The sequence below is a fragment of the Stigmatopora argus genome, chromosome 6 (genome assembly GCF_051989625.1).
Source record: "Stigmatopora argus isolate UIUO_Sarg chromosome 6, RoL_Sarg_1.0, whole genome shotgun sequence".
Lineage (NCBI taxonomy): Eukaryota > Metazoa > Chordata > Actinopteri > Syngnathiformes > Syngnathidae > Stigmatopora > Stigmatopora argus.
The window spans coordinates 5,548,496-5,569,217 of NC_135392.1; the positions used below are offsets into that span (position 1 = coordinate 5,548,496).

The window sequence follows — 20,722 nt, forward strand, 5'->3', positions numbered from 1 at the left end:
GTTCAAGGGGGCGTATTCATTTTCGTCCCATGATCACCATTTTTTTTGGTTTTTAGGGGAAATGAACAAATCTTGCTGGAAATCAACGGTCCACGTTTGCAGGATTATTTTTGCATTCATGATCAGGGTTTAAATTGTTCACCCTGAAATGGAAACAAAGGTTTTGTAAAGTATACTCAACCAAAAATGGAGAAAGCCAAAATCCCCACATTCTCACGATGCAATTAAACGCCACACTTCTAGGGAAACTCCCCCCCAGCCCTTTAGGTACCGCCCACAAACTCTCTCAGCTGGGGCGGCAGGTGACAGTCGTGAGGCTGTCCGAGGACTAACGCTCAACAACCCAAATATTACAGCAACCTATCCATATAAAAAGATTTTACTTGATCCTCAACACTTTAAATTGCTTCATTTAAGCACCCCCTCCTCTCTCGTTGGTGCCCAATAGCTCACTGGGGTTTGCGAGGACATCGATCCCAGTGGCGTCTGACGTTGACAAACAGAGAAGACGAAGGACTTAAGAGGGACGACGTAAACCGAAGACTCTTGTCCTTGTCCCGGTAACTACTGGCACGCACCCCCGAACATGTCAGAGCCAACCGCAGAGGTGAAACTGGAGGTGAAGCAGGCGAGCAAAGAAGTGAAAGAAAGCGAAAACGTCGCCGAGAAATACTCTGTTATGACAGTGAGCAAGAACACCGAAATGAACATGGAAGAGCTGTCGTCCACCTTCAGCGCAGTGCCCACTCACAAGCCGGTTAAAAAGGTACGACGCTGCTCAAAACACATTGAATCTTGCTATTGCATTTCTTGGTGCAACCTATTTCAGGCAATAATCGTATAATGAGCGTTTAACACCCAGCCGACGGGATTTAGAAGTAAGCCACCTTTCACTACAACGAGCTTCTGCCTCACTTCAGAGAGGTTAAATGTCTACTTTTCCAGCCTTTCATATGTTATTGAAATGTTGCCCCCTTCCACTAGATTCGGTTATAAACTACAGCCTGAGAATTGAGCAACATCTATTCCTCATGATCCCTGTTATGTCTTCTTTCCTGCTAGATCTTTTACATTAAGGTATCCTCTGACCCAAACAAGGTCACCACGGAGACACCTTGTCTGATACTGCACTGAGGAAAAATAAAGGCAAATTTGAACTTTTCCCACAGTTGTTCCAAATTGTCGCAAGAGTAGTGCTTGTGTACAGTGATCCCTCGCTATAACGCGGTTTACTTTTCGCGGTTTTGCTACTTCACGGATTTGCATCGTGCATTGTGTTCTGCTTTCTGATTGGCTAAAAGTCACTCCGCTTCTTCTCTCCCTCTGCGTCAATAATGTTGCAGTTTAATATGTACTGGTACATAAAACAGCTTGCCCAAAACAAATGATTGAGCCTGTAAAAGGGTTTGTTGTTTCTTTTCAATGTATACTAGAGTATTTAATTGAGTAATTGTAAACAAAATAAAGGTTTCTACTTCGGATTTTGCCTATCACGGGTTCTTTTGGAACGTAACCCCCGCGAAAAACGGGTATAATGTATAGTACAAATACTGTATGTATGTCGGACAATGATTGGATGTCGTTTTTTTCTAACTCATTGTATTTCATGCACCAAACATTAACAAAATATTAGGGTGGTTTTGTTTTAAAGCCTAAAATAGCAAGGAAGCTGCTTGTGAAATTGCTGCAATGCCTCTAAAATGGAAAGTATGTTTGTTTATTTTTAAGGTGGCCTGTATATATGAAGACCAGGTGAAGTGTTTCACAAAATAAACCTGCTGCGTAAGAGATAGTAATCTCTTACAATCTTCTTTTAAATCTTTAACTCAGAAACCTGTTTTGGAGTTAAACTTTCACATCCTCTTTGAGAGGAACACAAATTCCATTGCATCACTGATCCAACAACAGTCATTTTGCTAATGATTGACTTTAAGCAAATGCATTTATTTCTTTGCCGGAATCAAATGCAGAAAAATCTTACCCTGTGCCTATATATGAAGTAATACAAATAGCCCCAACTGCAGGTTTAGCTGCATGGCCCTGATATATTAATGCAAATATGTAATTATGCTATTGTAATAATGACGACAATCAAAGAATAACAGTGGAGATTGATGCGTTGCATCGTTGCATTAAACCAAGAATACAATTTTAGGTATGAGCCGTGGAGTCTCAAAAAGTATGTCAACTTCACAGTATTCTGTAATAATTCATTATTTTGTGAAGGTGGATTCAGTCTGCATCTATGCCAGCCTGTTCTTAGTATATTTAAGTAACGTGGTCTCTCATCAGGTAAATCAACACCAAGGAAACTGTTCTTTGTTGCCAAAGTATATTTCTGGATTTATACACTAGTATGGTGGAGGCTTGATTTGTACGTCCTTGAAACAAGAGAGGCATCTCTGTTGAGTACCTGGCTTGCCTTCACAGGCATTTCATTCCCCTCATGATTGGTCACTTGAAATCTTATACTCTTGCTCAGAATGTTGATTCATGGTGTGAGTATTCCCATGTATGTTGAGTTGTGAACCCAAATAGAAACACAGACACACGCAGGAGTGCAGTAAAATATAAAACACTTTCAAGAGGACTCGCTAATCTTAATGTCATCCCTCCATATTACATGTGCATGACCCCAGGGATATGTGATATTTTAAGCAAGTGTTTTGTAGGATTTTTTTAGTTTTCCATTTCATAGTTTATTTGTTAATCTGACTTTACAGCAAATCCAGTTTGTGGAGGACAAGCAGGAGTTCAGCCGGTTCCCCACCAAGGCAGGCCGCCGTTCCCTGTCCCGTTCTATATCTCAGTCATCCACAGATAGCTACAGTTCAGGTAAGAAGTTGTGTTAACACTCCTCGATCTATATTTAGTCTGACAGTACTTTCATATTGTTGGAAGAATGTACTTTATCTAAATTCAGCAACTTCAATCTTATTTTACATTCTGATTGCGCAACCCAGCCGCATCCTACACGGACAGCTCAGATGATGAAACTTCGCCACGGGACAAAACACAGGTCAACTCCAAGGGCAGCAGTGACTTCTGTGTCAAGAACATTAAACAAGCAGAGTTTGGGAGACGTGAGATTGAGATTGCAGAACAAGGTAAAACACTTGGCACTTGGAAGGATGTACAGCACATGTGTCAAAGTGGCGGCCCGGGGGCCAAATCTGGCCCGCCACATCATTTTGTGTGGCCTGAGAAAGTAAATCCTGAGTGCCGACTTTCTGTTTTAGGATAAAATTAAAATGAAGAGTATAGATGTATATTAAATTTCCTGATTTTCCACCTTTTAAATCAATAATTGTAATTTTTTAATGATTTTTTTTTCTGTGTTTTTAGTTCAAAAATCATATTGTAAAATCTAAATATATATAGAAAAAAAAGCTAAAATAAACATTGTTTTAGATCTATAAAAACGGAATATTCAGGGCTTTTAATCCAGTTCTTTTAATCCATTTATCAAAAAAAAAATCTAAATATTATATCTAAAATTGTCCGGCCCACGTGAAATCAAGTTGACGTTAAAGCGGCCCGCGAACCAACCCGAGTCTGACACCCCTGATGTACAGTATACGGTCAGTAAATCCTAACCTGTCAAGAAAACACTACTCTTGCTGAGAAAATGACTTCCCCGACTGCCAGAGAGATTGGAAGCTCTGCATAGATGCTGTATCGTACGGAAAACATGTTTCTTATAAAAGTTAAAATACGGAATGCAAAACATCTCATGTATTGCCTCATTAATTGGGCAGGTGTAGTTTTCTTTTCCAATCCATTCCCGCAGTTTGTTGCATAAGCATGTGTGTGCATCGGCCTAGAACAGTTTTCTCTCCCTCCCACTCATCTCTCTCAACATTCTGTTCTCAGACATGTCGGCACTGATTGCTCTCAGGAAGAGAGCACAGAGTGAGAAACCATTGGCAGGTGCCAAAATTGTGGGTTGCACTCACATCACCGCACAGACCGCGGTAAGAGATTTCTTTGTCTTGAGGTTCAGTTCATGTAGGGATTCTGCTTGATTATTATTATTTTTTTACATGGGACCAAATATTGAGCATGTGTTATGGTCACCTTTTAAATGCTTTCATCAAATCTGCTCTCATTTGTGATTTCAGGTGCTGATTGAGACTCTTGTGGCTCTTGGGGCTCAGTGCCGCTGGACTGCCTGCAACATTTACTCAACACAAAATGAAGTGGCTGCTGCTCTGTCGGAGATAGGTAAACACTTTAAACACATTAAATGCATTAAAAGTCACTTCTGTAGTCCCATAAATACTCTGGCTAACAATACAACAAAGCCAGTGTCTCACATTATTATTGGGTGGTTAATAATTCAGGGTGTCCCCAACCTCTGGTCTGAAGTCAGCTGGGAAAGGCTCCAGCACCCCCCGCGACGAGATGAGATGATAAAAATGGCCTTTTTTGGCAATGGAAACATTATTTAATGAGCACTAGTGATTGTCTTATGTTAAGTTCCTATGATGGGAACCAGGGATGGTAATGGCAACATTAAGCGTTTGCAGGTGGTTGCTATACAATGGTCAAAGTATGTAATTAATTTCACTACAGATCACTTGGAGCCTGGCATGTTAATGGCTTTTCGCAGAGCAAGCCAGGCTGAAGAGATATGGCAGGGAGGGTATTGAGATTGGGATTGGTCTGCTATTCTTTATTGCATTGTGTATTTACCTATAAAGGAAAATATAGTCCCTTAAATAACTGCTGCCAAAATTAGTAGTAATTAAAAAAATAGCCAAACAAATACTACAATACAATAATTAGATTGTCATTGCTGAAAAGGAAACCTGTATCAAACCCATATGGTCTCTTTCAGGTGTGGCTGTGTTTGCCTGGAAAGGAGAGTCTGAGGATGATTTTTGGTGGTGTATTGACCGCTGTGTCAACACTGAGGGTTGGCAGCCTAACATGGTATAATAACATTCAAGCTGGAGAGCAGGGGTCACCAACTCCGGTCCTCGAGGGCACCTATCCAGTCCATTTTTCATATCTCCCTCCTCAAAATCACCAGAATCAAAGGATCAACTTGTCAGCAATCTCTTCACAAGCCCGATAACTATCCTGGTTATTTGATTCCCCTGTGTTGGAGAAGGGAGATATGGAAAACAGACTGGATAGGTGCCCTTGAAGACCAGAATTGCTGACCCCTGTCTTAGAGTGTACTAACCTCTAACTGAGAACTGCTTTCATACTTTAAACTCTGTCTCTTGATAGATCCTGGATGATGGAGGGGATCTGACACACTGGATGTACAAAAAATACCCAAATGTGTTCAAGAAGATCCGAGGCATTGTAGAAGAGAGCGTCACTGGGGTTCACAGGTTTGTTAAAACAAATGTCCGGCTACAGTCTTCAAAAACAGCAAGATTGTCCGAAATGAAACAACAGATCACCTTCACTTTTCAGGCTTTATCAACTCTCCAAAGCGGGGAAACTATGCGTGCCAGCCATGAACGTAAATGACTCTGTGACCAAGCAGAAATTTGACAACCTTTACTGCTGCAGAGAATCTATATTGGACGGGTACGTAAGTCTGCTGTTGGCTCCTTCTGGGCTGATCAAGTTTGACATGTCCAAATAATTGTACAGAATGTTCATTTGGCAACTCTACACAGACGGGATGCGAGTACATTCAGCTATCACTTCTAAGAAAGCTGATATGACAGCAATCCAAAGGATAATAGCTCTGTTAATTTTTACCAACGCCATCTATGAATAGTTCAGTACTCTTGCACAATGTGCATCCAGCTCTGTGTGTAATGGGTCAATGCTTTCAACTGTCTCTAGTTATTTATTGCTTCCCTTTGTTAATCTGCTATCTGGACTTTTGTCTTATAGCAAGTATTCCATCTGCACATTCAACTCAAATGACATACACAAAGGCTAAAAGAATCCTTACTTATGTCACCTGTGATAAGTCCCATGAGTTTTATAAAAACAGCAAAATCAGGATTATGAAAATAGTATCCAGATTGAAATTTCTCAATGAAAGAAATCCCTTACTGTAGTAATAGAAAACATACTTTTGCAAAAATAAATGTGAAATTAGATTACAATAAAGCGGCAACAATGCAATAGTAGTAACTTCATTGGTAGAGATCAGTGGAATACTTCACATGACTCTTATTTATTTGGTGATAGTACAGTCAGTGCAACAAGACTGACTGACTGAATGTTTAAAAGGAATGCTGACTCAACTGATTCAGATTCTTTGAAAGGCCGTTTTCCACCCACACACAATGTGCCAATTATCTGCTTCTGTTATCTTTAAGCTTGAAGAGAACTACAGATGTCATGTTTGGAGGCAAGCAAGTGGTTGTCTGTGGCTACGGTGAAGTGAGATATTTCCTTTAATACCATGCTGCTTGTAATAAGGAAAATAATGCCTCTCACTACACTGCTAAATAGATTGGTGTTTGCATGGTATTCTTATGAAGGGCATTTTCACGTCTTAACTGTAGTTTTAGTGTGTTATTTTGCCTTTTTTTAGGTTGGAAAAGGTTGTTGTGCTGCACTGAAAGCTCTTGGGGCAATTGTGTACATTACAGAGATCGATCCCATTTGTGCCCTGCAAGCTTGGTGAGCAAAACAGAAGTGGATGGAAAGAAATCCAGAAAATTTGTCAAAATTTGTCAAGTGTACCATTGCATTGCTCGGCCTTATTTGTCACTTTGCTGATGGGGACTTCTTTTTCTTGTGTGTATTAATAGCATGGATGGATTCAGAGTGGTTAAACTGAATGAGGTCATTCGCCATGTTGACATCACCATCACATGTACTGGTAACTCCACTCATCACCCCCTCTCACTGAAGCTTTGAGCTGTGCCACTGTCCACGCTCATATTTGAAGGTTTCTGCAGGAAACAAGAATGTGGTGACCAGAGATCAGCTAGACCGCATGAAAAACGGCTCCATTGTGTGCAACATGGGGCACTCCAACACTGAGATTGATGTGGTAAATACTATTTATGAATGAAGCATTCACTAACTTGGTCCGTTTACCTGAGATGTGAGCCACTACTCATTAAGCATGCACTAATGTTACTGGAATTACTGCAGGCCAGCCTTCGTACTCCTGAGTTGACATGGGAGAGGGTGCGTTCTCAGGTTGATCATGTCATTTGGCCTGATGGCAAGAGAGTCATTCTGCTGGCTGAAGTGAGTGGACAAATGCAATAAATACCTACCCCAAAGTACTTGCTTGCAGAAAACATTACATATGGTAAATGTTGCTTTTGTAGGGGCGCCTCCTCAATCTCAGCTGCTCCACTGTTCCTACCTTTGTATTATCTATCACTGCCACCACGCAGGTAAGAGAGTAGTGTATTTTCACGACTATAAGGCGCAATTAAAAGTCTTAAATTTTCTCCAAAATAGACAGGGCGCCTTATAATCCAGTGCGCCTTATATATGGAAAACATATTAAAATTTGTAATTCATTGAGGGTGCGCCTTATAGTCGTGAAAATATGGTAGCTTTACATTCCGGACAGAAAACAAGCACAAAGTGTAAATTCAGAGTGTTTCAATCAGCCGACCATGCATGTTTTTTGGGATGTGGCGTTCGGAAAGCTACAGAAGTAAAATGAGAATTTCACCATTACCTTTTTTCAGGCTCTTGCCCTGATAGAGTTGTACAATGCTCCAGAAGGACGTTACAAGCAAGATGTTTACCTGCTTCCTAAGAAAATGGGTATGGACGATATGTATTTCTATTTATGAATTTATATGTATAGCATGGGTGTCCAAACTGGTCCTCAATGTTATCATTACAACCAAAGAACAAGATGCATTTTCAACAACCTGTTGCCTTAAAAGCATAATTGGTTGATTGCAGTCAGGTCCTGCTGGTTTCAGAAGAAATATTATTGGTTAAATTGCCCGTCCTGGATCAACTGAAAAAACAAAATCTGGACAGAAAACGGCCTTTTGTGGAATTGTTTGGTCACCCCGGATGTGTAGTATTTAACAAACATAATAAGCTTGGTTATTTTTTTTAGTAGTGATCAGTCACATACTTTTCTCTGTTTAAGCATGCATGTAAATGGAATTGACACTCGATAAGGACACTTTATTTTTAATCGTGCTGATGTTCTCTTTCAATATTTTTAACTTTCTTTCCAAATCTGTGGTTCAGATGAATACGTGGCCAGCCTGCATCTGGCAACCTTTGATGCTCACCTGACAGAACTCAGCGATGAGCAGGCAAAATATTTGGGCTTGAATAAGAATGGCCCTTTCAAACCCAACTACTACAGGTAATTATAGAATATCTTTCCAAGCCTTTAAGATAAGAAAGCATTCAATAAATTAGCTTACATTAATATCAGCATATCAAATGGTAATAAGGAATCTTTGATCCGACTTTTCCCTCCAACTGAACCCATTGTTTTGTCTCTTCAGGTATTAGCCTACAATAAATTAGACCTCAGCAATCGTGTTGATGGCGGCCAAGGCGCATCTCCTATTTTGTAGTCTACTTAAGTCAACATTTTATTGTAAGTTATGTATTCCATCAATTTTATTTCAAAGAAAGGGTGGTGAGAGTTGTCATTAATTCACAGTTGTACTGTATTTTAAGATTATAGTCCATATGTTTTGGCTATATACTGTAGGATTTTTCATCAATATTGTTTATGAATGTTGTGCCAAATAACTGCAAGGGACGAGTTAAAATAGTAAAACCTAATTTTACCTGACAAATCCAGGATATAAAGTTTGTACGCGTATGTAGTGTAAAAAAAAAAATATTTCAAAACTTGTACTGACTGATACCTTTCATTAGTCATCAACGTCATGTTTGAGGCAAATTTCAAATCAATGGGCAGGTCTAATACTGTTTAATTTTATTAATAAGGAGCCATAAATATATGGACCAAACCATAGTCTTGGTTACTAAATATTATTAGATTTGTTTGATTTTGTAAGCAACTAAATAATTGGGGGGTCTGTCTGTATGCTAGGTTGTGTTAGTCTCTTAAAGCACATGATGCTTAAAAATGAGCCATAATCTCCAGGATGTTGGAAAAAAATCATTTGCATTTGATTAAAATCCTGCAGTTGTAAAACATAAATTAGGTCACTTAGGTGGCCCCACTGACTGAATACATTCCAGTGGCAAGGGAGATAGAAAATATTCTTGCCTCTGTCGTTTTAAGTATGTGAACACTTAATACATGTAAGTGAGCTACAGTGACTCTGGTGTTGAAGAAAAATGGTTTAGTTTGGAAGAAGAATGGTAAGATGACGCATGCGCCTCAGGTCAGTTAATAATCAATGTCTATAGCGTCAATGTCATCCTTTGGATAATAAATAGATGAAATTAACATATCCACTGTGAAGCCATACTGTTGCGATTGATGTGTATTTTATTTTGTCCATATTGCGTGCGTCATGCTTGATGCATGCTCACCACATTGTAGAACTGTTTGTAATATCTACAAATGCACATTGAGCACATTTCGGTGGCATTTATCCAAATACAGATTTTACATGTCCTGGTAAAAAAACCCATTGTTTTGACTTGTTAGATTGACTTTTCCTCACAATATTTTCAATGAAGATGTCTATAAAATGACATGCTTTGTCATCTTGTTGTAGACAATAATTAGCCCTACACTGTGCTTTTAAATTGTCTAATTTTACATTTGCATTTTTTTATGCTACTCTTTTTCATCATTTTAACTTTAGGGACCATGCAAAAATAATTAAGTGTTAGAATCTTCATTATTAGAGTTGAAATTCTCTTACCTTAGCCAAATGGTCCACTTTATTATCATTCTAAATGTTAAGATCAATTCATTTGACTTTCAATGTCAATACCTTTTAACCGAACGTTATTGTATTTTGACGTTGAAGTGATCAGGATGTTTTATCTAATGACAGGAATTTATTGAAAAGTAGCCTTGTACATGCTACTATGTCATCACTGCACTTGCAATTTCAAAGCATATGAACCAAAGTTAAATCACAATCTATGAGGAAATCATTGTCAGGAAGCTGTGTGCTGTAACCACGGTTACTGCCCAGCTGACAGTGCCTTGTGACTCCCTTAGTACAGTGTGTATTTTGCAGTACGTGTACACTGCTGATCCTTAACATGATTTTTCTGCTATGCAGTTTTCGCTTGTCAAAAATGATTTCATCCAGCAGAGGAGAGATGTTACTACTCATGTAGTCATTACAGTAATTAGTCATGAATACAGTTTTTTTTCTCTGTCGTGCAGCCCTTGTTTTGTACATACATCACTTTAATCTGTTTGTTTTCCTTCACAATCACACTAACATATTTCGTATAGCGCTTAAAATGCCTTTTTACAACAGATTAATGTTGCTTTGAGAATAATAAATTGTATTGGAACGTGTTTTCTGGGATGATGGTTGTCAAGTGGATAACAGATGCAGACTGCTGTTATTTTTATAGTTGTATGCTTTTTGATTTCTAGTCTAATGTGAAGACAAAGTGATGCATAATTATTTTAATGTTTCAAAGTATGCTTTGAACACAATAACTGCTTGTTTTTTTAAATTATATCAACAATATATTGTATGCTATGCTATGGCAAATCATGGTCACCTTTCCCTTTAATAAACTGCTGGTCACAAGAATTTTCTGGCAAATCATTTCACATGATGTAAAGAGTAGTATAAGCAGTGGCGGGCCGTCAGGGCCTTTAAGGCCTTCTCTGCTGGCCTAAGAAATATCTGAATCATATATTATATTTTGTCCATCAATACTTATTAAATAATTCCAAAATGTCTGTTAGTTTCCTTTCATTGCTTTCCCCCCTGGTTGCACTGCTTCCAGATGTGTGTTTTCATATTGAAGCATTTAACCAATCACATTTCAGCCATTATTTGTTGCCAGGGTCAGAAATCTGCCTCAAGGCCTTCACAATCAGTTCTGCAGGCTCTGCTGCATTAAACAAGCGTTGATAAGACTGTTGCTTTAACCAATCAGATTTCGAGTTGGCAACATCAAAATGCCTTTAATCATTAAATGCTGCTAGTAAATTACCCCCCATTTTTGTGCATTGATTGTTTTTTTTGTGTCGCAGCTGTAGCTGCAGTAGAGGTTTTATAGCCATAAAATAGTTTTTGAGGGTTGGATTGATTCGTTGAAGGCGCTACGAGAAAATGCACGGACCACCACTGAGTATAAGGCTTTGTTGGTCAGATTAATTCTTATTTCCCCATGGAGTGCTGGGAATAAATAATACAAGTGTGGGGAAAAATAAAGGGTTTCCAGGTAAACCCATATTATAGTGTCAAATGAAAGTTATAGTGAAAGCGTCGTGTGGTTGCGACATTAGTCTCGCGATGAGAGCTCGTCTCGCGAGAAGACACCGCAGCTCCGTAAAAATGGAGGTCGGAGGCAACGGTGGTGGGCTAGCTGTAAACAATAAACAGAGAGCTATGATCCCAAACAAGAGTAAGGGAGAATTCACGCGTAACCAGAGAAAGGATTCAGAGGTAAGTGCACACACGTACGATTTATTTATATGATCACGTATGTTGTACTTCGATCAGATAGACCACCGATGGATGCGGCCATTACTACTTTTGCTGTACACAACAACATCGGTAGCTTTTCCGGTGTAATCTCAGTATGATCTCTCACAATTTAGAGTACTTAAACTTTTACTTCAGTTCGTATTGAATTACTGCTAAATTTAGTGTACTGTCACTTTGTATTGTATCTGACAGAGCGTACTGTCAAACCAGATTTGACGTTCGCAAACGGACGATCAAAAAGTATATCTTCAACCCATTTAAAACTAGAATTGAGTGGTTATGTATTTATTTATATCCTACACATAATGTGATTATGGGCGATCTCTACGTTTTACCTGGCCAAATTGACATCTGAGTTCTGATCTTTCTGTTAACATTCAATGTTGTCACTATAGACACGACTCGCCAAAAATCTGGAATAATCGCGTAAAATTTAGGAAGCAACCTAAAATGCACTTCTAGCCATTTCACTAATCCCGGTTAAAGCAACAAATAAATTGTGATGCACTTTTGTTTTTGCAGTAATTGCAGTTTGGTCTGGGATCTTATACATTTCTACATCATGTTCAATTCAAATTGTACATTCATGATTTGTAATGTCTGATAATATCGATGTAAAAGCATGCATGTGCTGATTTGTCATATTGTGTTTAAAGTGAGGGAATGATAGTGAGTGTCATTTTGAATATATACTTTACAAATTGAATCAAAAGTTAGTGAGCTACTGCTGTCCTACAGTTGACTATACATAATGTATACAGTGGTACCTCGTCATACGACCGTTCGTCATACGGAATGCTCGTCTTACGGGGGAAATTTCGATCGAATAATTCGCCCGTGATGCGGTCAAAGTTTCGTCATGCGACCAAGCCAGGTTGCCATGGCATTTTTTTTGGCATATCTTTCGTGTATAACAATATTTACGAGCACCGGATGAGCTATTCAGACCAGGAAACGCACAACGCGCATGCGCGGTGAAAAGAGGGCTTTCTGGGTAATGAAGTATACTCGTGCTCGCAAAAGTATCCCCGGCAGCAACTCTATCATAGGCGCCGTTCGATGGGACGCGAACACAGATGCTACAAGCTAAAAGGAGCCGCTAGCCAGCGCCCCTGTAGCTCCCATGAGAAATCCGACTCGGATCGCTGCCGCCTGTGCGACGAGGAAACAGAGTCGTCTGAACACTTATGGCTCCGCTGTCCGGCCTTAATGACCGAACGCTACCATCGCGGCTTGGGCAACTCCCTGGATGAACTTATCCGTGTTCCAGTGGCAGCCCTAGCGCTGCTGAGGGTAATCCTCAGGCGCCTGAGGTGAAAAAGAAGAAGAAGAAGAAGAAGAAGAAGAAGAAGATGAGCAGCGGGGCGATCGCTGATAAGACTGCTTGCTGCTCGTTGGCAAGTGGTCGTGCGTTCTCCGATTGTGAGGACATTTGTGTGCATCATTTTCGGAATATTTTGAAGGGAATAGTACGACAGCAAACAGCCCATCGATAGCGAACGTGAGGGTGGAGTGTTTGTTCTGTTTACGAGTGCGTTGTGTGGAGGGAAAAAAAAAACGAAGCCCCTCTCCCCTCGGCGAAATCCGGCCAATTTTAGTTAGATTAAACACTTTATTTCTATTAAACCACTCGTTATTTATTACTTTGTCAATATATGGCGAATTATAAGAAATAAAACATTTTTTTTCAATCCAATATCCTGTTCCTGGTGTTTTTTTCAGAGAGTTGGAACGAATTAAATTGTTTCCCATTCATTTCAATGGGAAACTTTACCTCGAGTTACGAGTAACTTGTCATACGAGCTCAGTCCCGGAACGGATTAAGCTCGTATCTCGAGGTACCACTGTATTTCCAATAGTTGGTTATTTATTAATTGTCTTAATGGTGTAAAATATTAAATTGTGTATACAGGGCCTGTCTGAGACACCAGACCTCGAGTTTGAATATGCTGATACGGACAAGTGGGCTGCAGAGTTTTCAGGTGAGTAATTTTTGATACAATGACCAGTGAGCTATCAATTCCTAATGTTTTTGCGCTTCATTCTATACTTTCTAGAACTGTACAGTTACACCGAAGGCCCGGAATTCTCCTTAAATAGAACATGTTTTGAAGAGGAATTCAGAACACATGGTATATGGGGGAGTATTTTGCTCACTCACTTTCTGCTTTTAATATGCAGTACTTTACATCCACATTAAAGAATGATGTTGATTTTATATTTGTTCCAATTTCCTTTGTTTCTGACTTCAACTCAGTGTGTGATAAGAAGTGGACAGAGCTTGATGCACCTCAACACAGGGCGCATGCCATGCGGCTGCTGGACGGACTGGAGGTGACAGCTCGCGAGAAGAGGCTGAAGGTTGCTCGAGCCATCCTTTACATGGTGCAAGGTCAGTTTCCAGATTGGGTGGCTTTTCTTTCCAGAAATCAGGACCCATTATGCCTGATTTGGGCTACATTGTTTTATGTAGGAACCTTTGGCGAGTGCAGTTCTGAGGCCGAAGTCCAGCATTGGATGAGATACAACATATTCCTTTTGCTAGAAGTCGGGACGTTTTCTGCTCTGGTAGAACTGCTCAACATGGAAATTGAGTAAGCGATGATTTAATTGAATAAGTGGAAAAAAAACTGCTGTGTATTTAAAATGAAAGCTTGAACTGTATTGTCTTAATGTATTGTCTTTCTCGTTCCCTCAGCAACAGTGCCGCCTGTAGCAGTGCTGTCAGAAAACCGGCTATCTCCCTCGCAGATAGCACAGATCTCAGGGTGTTGCTAAACATCATGTACTTGATGGTAGAAACCATCCAACAGGACGACCCGGCCGACTTGGCGGATTGGAGAATTATCAGGGAAACCTTTAGGGCGGAACTGGGTAAGTTTGATGAAGAACAACATGCTGGCATGATCATAAATCTGATCATAAGGGTAGGTAAACCTACATAATTGATTTAGATCTAAAAGAACAAGAGTAACCTGAACAATAATAAATGTTTTTTAAGTGTCAGAGGCTGGTGTTTTTTTATTGTAATATTTAGCATTTTTTTCCAATTTGAATGAGATGATTTTAGTCTGTTTTTGGGCTCAGAATGTTAATGGTGCAGAAATAACTAGTTATGCTGCTACAACAATAAGCAACGGAATCTTAATTTTTTTTTTTCTTGGTATAAGGAAACAAAATTAACCCTAGTTTTAAAAACGGCCAAAATACTAGGCATAGGGCTTTTTTCTTATATATTCTTATGTACTTTAAGCAAAATTGTGCCAAATTTATTTTCAGGTTCTCCCCTGTACAACAATGAACCCATTGCAGTCATGCTGTTTGGGATGGTAACCAAGTTCTGCAGTGGCCACGCGCCCCACTTCCCTATGAAGAAGGTCTTACTGCTGCTGTGGAAGAGTATACTGGTGAGTGCGTTTGACATAATAGCAGCCACATATTGCTCACGTAGTAAAGCGTTAAGATCGAGACATGAAACTCGTTCTCTCTTCTAAAGTTTACACTAGGAGGCTTTGATCAACTTCAAACCATAAAGGTCCACAAGCGTGAGCAGCTTAGTCTTCCACCATTGCCGGAGGACAGCATTCGGGTCGTACGCAGTATGAGGGCGGCTTCCCCTCCCGCCTCTGCCTCCGACCTCATAGAGCAGCAACAAAAACGAGCGCGGCGTGAACACAAGGTATGCCTCGTTGATGGGACGAGCCCAAATGATGGTTAACACTGAAAATATGTAAAGAGAACAATATCTGTGTGATGTTTTTGTTAAACCAGCCACAATTGTATAGCAACTGTTAGTAATGAAAAACATGTGCTATACACATGCGAAGATGTCAGGTCTTTTCTTTTGATTAAATGAAGTCACTTGCCCTATCAGATGTTTAACCTCATCTACTTTCTTTCCATGAAGTCACTGATTAAACAGGATAATCTGGACGCCTTCAATGAAAAGGACCCTTACAAGGCCGATGACACCCGTGAGGATGAGGATGAAAATGATGACAATGACAATTCAATGGAGGCCGAGACTTTCCCATTGGAAAGGGATGAAGTGATGCCTCGTCTCATTCCTCATCCGCCATCAGAGAGGGTGTCCTTCCCCAAAGGCCTGCCATGGGCCCCTAAAGTCAGGTAGTTCAAAAGAACATTGTCAGTTGCTATTAACAAGGATTTTTTAAAAATTTATTAGACCATATAATTTGTTTTCGTTTTTCTGAATAGGGAAAAGGACATTGAAAATTTCCTGGAGTCAAGTCGAAGTAAATTCATAGGTTACACGCTTGGAAGGTAAGTTTAATAACATTAGATGTTGCATGAATTATATGAAAATAGCTGCAATAAATGTGTGTTTTACAGTGACACAGACACGGTTGTTGGCTTACCCAGACCTATTCATGAGAGCATCAAGACACTCAAACAGGTATTGCATAACTTTATTCAAATCATCCTTAGCATTTGAATTCTTCTAAAAGTTCACATTTTTTTCCTCTTAGCATAAATATGTCTCCATAGCTGAGATTCAGATTTCAAAGGAGGAAGAATTTCAGAAAACACCACTATCAGGCGTGAGTGCATTTAACCTGCTGGACAAGAACTTCTTGATATGTTGATGGCTTATGATAGGATCGTTTTTGTGTATATGTGCTTCCTGGTCTTTAGGGAGAAGAGGAAGTTGAGATGTGTTCCACTGAGTTGCTCTATCAGGGAATCCTACCCACATTACCTCAGTACATGGTCAGTGGCCTTATACCAGACATCAAATAACAAATTTATCACCATTGTGGCTATGCAATGGCCAACAGAAAAAAATGCAAACAAAACAATGGCTATAGATATGCTAAAAAGTTAATGGAATTTTTACATGCATTTTAAGTGTGTTCACTAGATTACTTCCACTTGATAATTTAACACTTGAAAGCAGTTAATAATGCATCATTTACAGAAAGGATCTTTCTCTCTTTGCTATTCAGATCGCTCTGTTAAAGATTCTCCTAGCGGCAGCGCCGACGTCTAAAGCCAAGACTGATTCCATCAACATTCTGGCAGATGTGCTGCCGGAGGAGATGCCGTGAGTAATGCACCTTAATCACGCTCACAATCACACCGCCACTAAATGGAAATCGACCACCTGCTGCCTGCACCAGAGTTAGTCCACTGTATCACTACACTATCAGCAACTTGATTGGTTATTGCTGTACATATATTTTATTTTTATGTGACCTGGAAGCTGTTTGGTTTTGCTGACTTTGACCGTCGACCACGTGAGGTCTGACTGAACACAACACTGCGTTTTTACATGACAATTTCACTTTGGTCGAAACGCAGCATACCTTTGCCGATGTTTGTCGGTCTCTCCTTTCTGTGATCTTTTTATGGTGTTAAGTTTCTTTTCCATGAGACCAGCTTCTTTGGGGCTGCAATGTATAAAGATGAGGATGAAAATAAACCTCTTATTTTATTCACAATGTATTTTTTTTTGTAAATCTTGTTTGACCTCATAATGAAACATTAATGGAAAACAAATTGCTCCTTTTGCAGGACCACTGTGTTGCAAAGCATGAAACTCGGTGTTGACGTCAATCGACACAAAGAGATCATTGTGAAGGCAATCTCTGCTATCCTACTGCTGCTTCTCAAACACTTCAAACTTAATCACATCTACCAGGTACATCTCGCTTCAGTGTTACTTGTCAAGTGCAAATATGGTGAGATACCAAGTTTTAAACTAATTATTGCTAATGATGACAAATGCAATGTCTCGTTAGTTTGAGTATATGGCTCAACACTTGGTGTTTGCCAACTGCATCCCCCTCATTTTGAAGTTCTTCAATCAGAACATCATGTCTTACATCACAGCTAAAAACAGGTAAATTGTTACCCAAAAGTGACTTTAATGATTATTTATTATAGCATGTGATAATGCATAACTTCATATGTTTTGCAGCATCTCTGTGCTAGACTTTCCTTACTGTGTGGTACATGAGCTCCCTGAATTAACAGCAGAGAGTTTGGCAAGTTTTCTCATCATATTCCTATTTGCCAGTTATTGTTTGGTTGAACAGAATAATAAAAAATAATAATAATCAGCATTTAATACTGTTGACATGTTTTGGCAGGAAGCGGGAGACAACAACCAGTTTTGTTGGAGAAACTTGTTTTCCTGTATTAATCTGCTGAGGATCCTCAACAAACTGACCAAGTGGAAGCACTCAAGAACGATGGTCAGGAGACACAACATCTTTAAGTCACACGATTACTCTCATTGCATTTATTTAGGCAATTATCTCACACTAATTGTGTCATACATGCAGACATATACATCAAAATTGACAATTATTTTAAGTACTGTGGTGTGAAAACGTTTGGACACATCGTAAATCATTGAATGTGTGGATCAGGAACTTGATTTTGATATGTCAAAAAAACTGATGGACAGAGTAATATTTCAGGAGTAAAATACATCTCAGCGATTTCAGCTGTCAGTTTCCACTGTACGGAATATAGTGAAGGAAGTTAAAAGACCACAAAAATAATTCTTGTCAAGCCTTGAAGTGGCTGGCTAAGACAAATATTGGGGAGGCAAAAGCAAAGTATGATGAGTAGTCCAAGACAACACATGGAGAAGGGGCACGGCAGAATGATGTGAAAAAAAGTATTCTACTCACATGCTAAAAACAGCCCCGACTGAGATCTGCAAAATAACCCCCCAAAATTGCCCCAAAATTTCATTGTTAGGTAATTCATTGTAGTGTCCCAATTTACACGCATAATACACATACTTAAAAATATCTCGTTGTGTAATAGAAAGTCAAAAAACACCAAAAGTATTTTTGTCACCCAGATGCTGGTTGTCTTCAAATCTGCTCCCATCCTGAAGAGGGCGCTCAAAGTGAAACAGGCAATGATGCAGCTGTATGTCCTCAAGCTTCTCAAAGTGCAGACCAAATATCTTGGACGCCAGTGGCGGAAGAGCAACATGAAGACTATGTCAGCCATTTACCAGAAAGTCCGACATCGGCTAAATGATGACTGGGCCTATGGAAATGGTGAGAACTTTCAGATGCATTTAAACGGGTTTAGTGCCATTCTCCGATAAGAACGCATCTAGAAAATATTCCAAATGATTTAGTTATCCCACTCTTCTTTTTCATTTTTTTTTAATGCAGCCTTATTAATATGTTTTCCCTTCATGATTCCCTTCATTTGTAATAACCACAACATTATTTAGATAAGGCACAGAAAATTATTTGAATAGGACAATTTAACATAAGGTAATAAACATGAAAATACACACAAATAAATGCTTCATAAAATTCCCATTAAATAATCAATTAGTGTGGTCTAGTTTCCCTGTATTTGTAAAGACTGCAACTTCCTGACTCTATTTGTTAAGACCTGTAAATATACCATTGCAAAAGTGTAATCTACCAAATATGAATGCATTTTTTACACATCTGGTTAGGACAGAAGGCCCTTAATTTTGGCTATTTTTATGTGGTAATAGGTAGATTTTAATTTACCTATTAAAATCTACCTATGACTGTATTGATTTGCTAAATATATCCGTTTTGGGCAGATTTGGACGCTCGTCCCTGGGACTTTCAGGCAGAGGAATGCGCCCTACGCGCCAACATCGAACGCTTCAACAGTCGCCGCTACGAAAAAAATCAGAGCAACCCGGACTTCCTTCCAGTGGACAACTGCCTGCAAAGCGTCCTGGGGCAGCGGGTGGACCTGCCCGAGGATTTTCAAATGAACTATGACCTCTGGCTGGAACGAGAGGTCTTCTCCAAACCAATTTCGTGGGAGGAGTTGCTGCAGTGAGAACCTTCTCGTTTTTTGAGGATCTGACTTGCGCGTGGCATTCAGGTAACCCCGTCACTATGACACTAACTGAACAATTGCGCTAACTGAATTTGGTCACTTTATCGGTTTTGCTTTCCAGTCAGCAGTGTAGCCGCAAAACAAATTATTTAATCCATGCTTTAAAAAGTTAGCCATATAATAGTCTAATCTGTTTAAAGATACTATTGTTTTTCTATTTAGATTCTGTGAGATGCCACCACTCGGATGCAAACACACAAAAGCAGCTGTGTGTGGACCCGTACTTTTATAGCTACCTTATCTCGATACATACCGATAAAATAAATATTATTTTTAAATGTACAACTCAGGCTGCAGAGTGGGGATTTTTATTAGATGTTTTACAACATTTTAGTAAATGTAACATTCTGTTTTCATCATAGATTTCATTTTATTTGAGTGATGAAGGGATTTCTTTCAGCATGTACATTCATATCAAATATATATTGGAGTTATTCCTAAAGGGGGGAAAGTATGTTTACAAATTGTTATTTGTTTTGCATTTCTTGGATTCCACATATAGTAGAGGCAATCGCAGGGTCAGAGGTCAGAAAAAATATAGCCTAGTTTAAAATATTCTTTGTTCTATAGAAAATATTAGAGTTTTCACTCACTTTATTTATACGGTTGGATATTGTAAGGTTTATTTAGGTATGCTGTTTTAAAGTTGGTTATATCACTCAAACAACAAAAGTTTTAAAAAAGAAAAAAAAACGGTCAACCATTTTCCGCCTAATTGCAGACTGTTTTGATGCTTTTACTCTAAATGTGTAAAAATGAAACTGTTTTACTTCACTTAAATGTCAATCCTGCAGCATTTTCAACCAATAAAAAGTCAATAAATTTTTAAATGTAATGAAAATATGTTGTGTCTATTGGTTTGTTTAATTCCACACATACGTAAGTCACACTTGAGTGTAAGTAGGACAGCCTATAAAAAAAGTGTGATTTATAGTCCGAAAAATACGCTCATTGGAAGTCGATTCCTGACAATGGTATTCATTAACTTATTGTTTGTCTATTATGTTTTTCCGTTCCTTTTCTGTTGAGTCATAACATTCCACTCCGTGCTTGGTGTTGTCACCCTGTGTATTTCTAACGGCCACTAGAGGGTGGTTTGGCATTTGTGGAGTTTGCAATTTAATGCTCTCACCTTGGTTGCTCCCCTATTTTGGGTTCTTTTCACATTCCAAAACCTTAACTGAAGTCTGATGTGTCCGTAAGTGTGAATGTTACTTTGCTTGTGACCGATCTGCCCTGTGTTTTGGTTGGCAACCACTTCAGGGTCTACCCTGCCTCTTCCCCAATTTTATTATTATTATTTT

The 20,722-nt window shown here is 39.2% G+C and overlaps 2 protein-coding genes across 3 annotated transcripts; both read left to right on the forward strand.

Annotated features, from left to right (window-relative positions):
* The first annotated feature begins 272 nt into the window (after positions 1-272).
* LOC144075780 (S-adenosylhomocysteine hydrolase-like protein 1) lies at positions 273-10,631 on the forward strand. Of its 2 annotated transcripts, XM_077603150.1 has the most exons (17): positions 273-766; positions 2,724-2,835; positions 2,964-3,107; positions 3,874-3,974; positions 4,122-4,224; positions 4,841-4,935; positions 5,239-5,345; positions 5,431-5,547; positions 6,297-6,360; positions 6,515-6,603; positions 6,735-6,805; positions 6,885-6,979; positions 7,084-7,182; positions 7,266-7,334; positions 7,638-7,716; positions 8,161-8,281; positions 8,427-10,631. In XM_077603150.1, exons 1-17 carry the CDS (start codon positions 587-589, stop codon positions 8,431-8,433), a joined length of 1,653 nt encoding a protein of 550 aa, XP_077459276.1. In that variant the 5' UTR covers positions 273-586; the 3' UTR covers positions 8,434-10,631. The 2 variants fall into 2 exon arrangements, with proteins under 2 accessions (XP_077459276.1, XP_077459277.1); XM_077603151.1 differs by lacking the exon at positions 8,427-10,631 and having other exon boundaries at positions 8,161-8,285.
* A 699-nt stretch (positions 10,632-11,330) lies between these two features.
* strip1 (striatin interacting protein 1) lies at positions 11,331-20,259 on the forward strand. The gene is made up of 20 exons (XM_077603682.1): positions 11,331-11,495; positions 13,450-13,519; positions 13,595-13,669; positions 13,795-13,929; positions 14,011-14,131; positions 14,236-14,411; positions 14,817-14,944; positions 15,034-15,216; positions 15,445-15,665; positions 15,756-15,821; positions 15,891-15,954; positions 16,028-16,099; positions 16,194-16,268; positions 16,505-16,602; positions 17,073-17,199; positions 17,300-17,400; positions 17,479-17,545; positions 17,651-17,755; positions 18,376-18,580; positions 19,111-20,259. The coding sequence occupies exons 1-20, from the start codon at positions 11,343-11,345 to the stop codon at positions 19,356-19,358; spliced, it is 2,490 nt and encodes an 829-aa protein (XP_077459808.1). The 5' UTR covers positions 11,331-11,342; the 3' UTR covers positions 19,359-20,259.
* The last annotated feature ends 463 nt before the right edge of the window (positions 20,260-20,722 follow it).

What these genes read in the sequence shown, in the direction of transcription:
- LOC144075780 (XM_077603150.1), top strand. Translation starts at nt 587, where the DNA reads ATGTCAGAGCCAACCGCAGAGGTGAAACTGGAGGTGAAGCAGGCGAGC. An exon ending in GAGTCATTCTGCTGGCTGAA is followed by an intron (nt 7,183 to 7,265) that starts GTGAGTGGACAA and finishes TTGCTTTTGTAG; the next exon opens with GGGCGCCTCCTCAATCTCAG. An exon ending in CTATCACTGCCACCACGCAG is followed by an intron (nt 7,335 to 7,637) that starts GTAAGAGAGTAG and finishes ACCTTTTTTCAG; the next exon opens with GCTCTTGCCCTGATAGAGTT.
- strip1 (XM_077603682.1), top strand. Translation starts at nt 11,343, where the DNA reads ATGAGAGCTCGTCTCGCGAGAAGACACCGCAGCTCCGTAAAAATGGAG. An exon ending in AATTAACAGCAGAGAGTTTG is followed by an intron (nt 17,546 to 17,650) that starts GCAAGTTTTCTC and finishes ATGTTTTGGCAG; the next exon opens with GAAGCGGGAGACAACAACCA. An exon ending in TGACTGGGCCTATGGAAATG is followed by an intron (nt 18,581 to 19,110) that starts GTGAGAACTTTC and finishes CGTTTTGGGCAG; the next exon opens with ATTTGGACGCTCGTCCCTGG.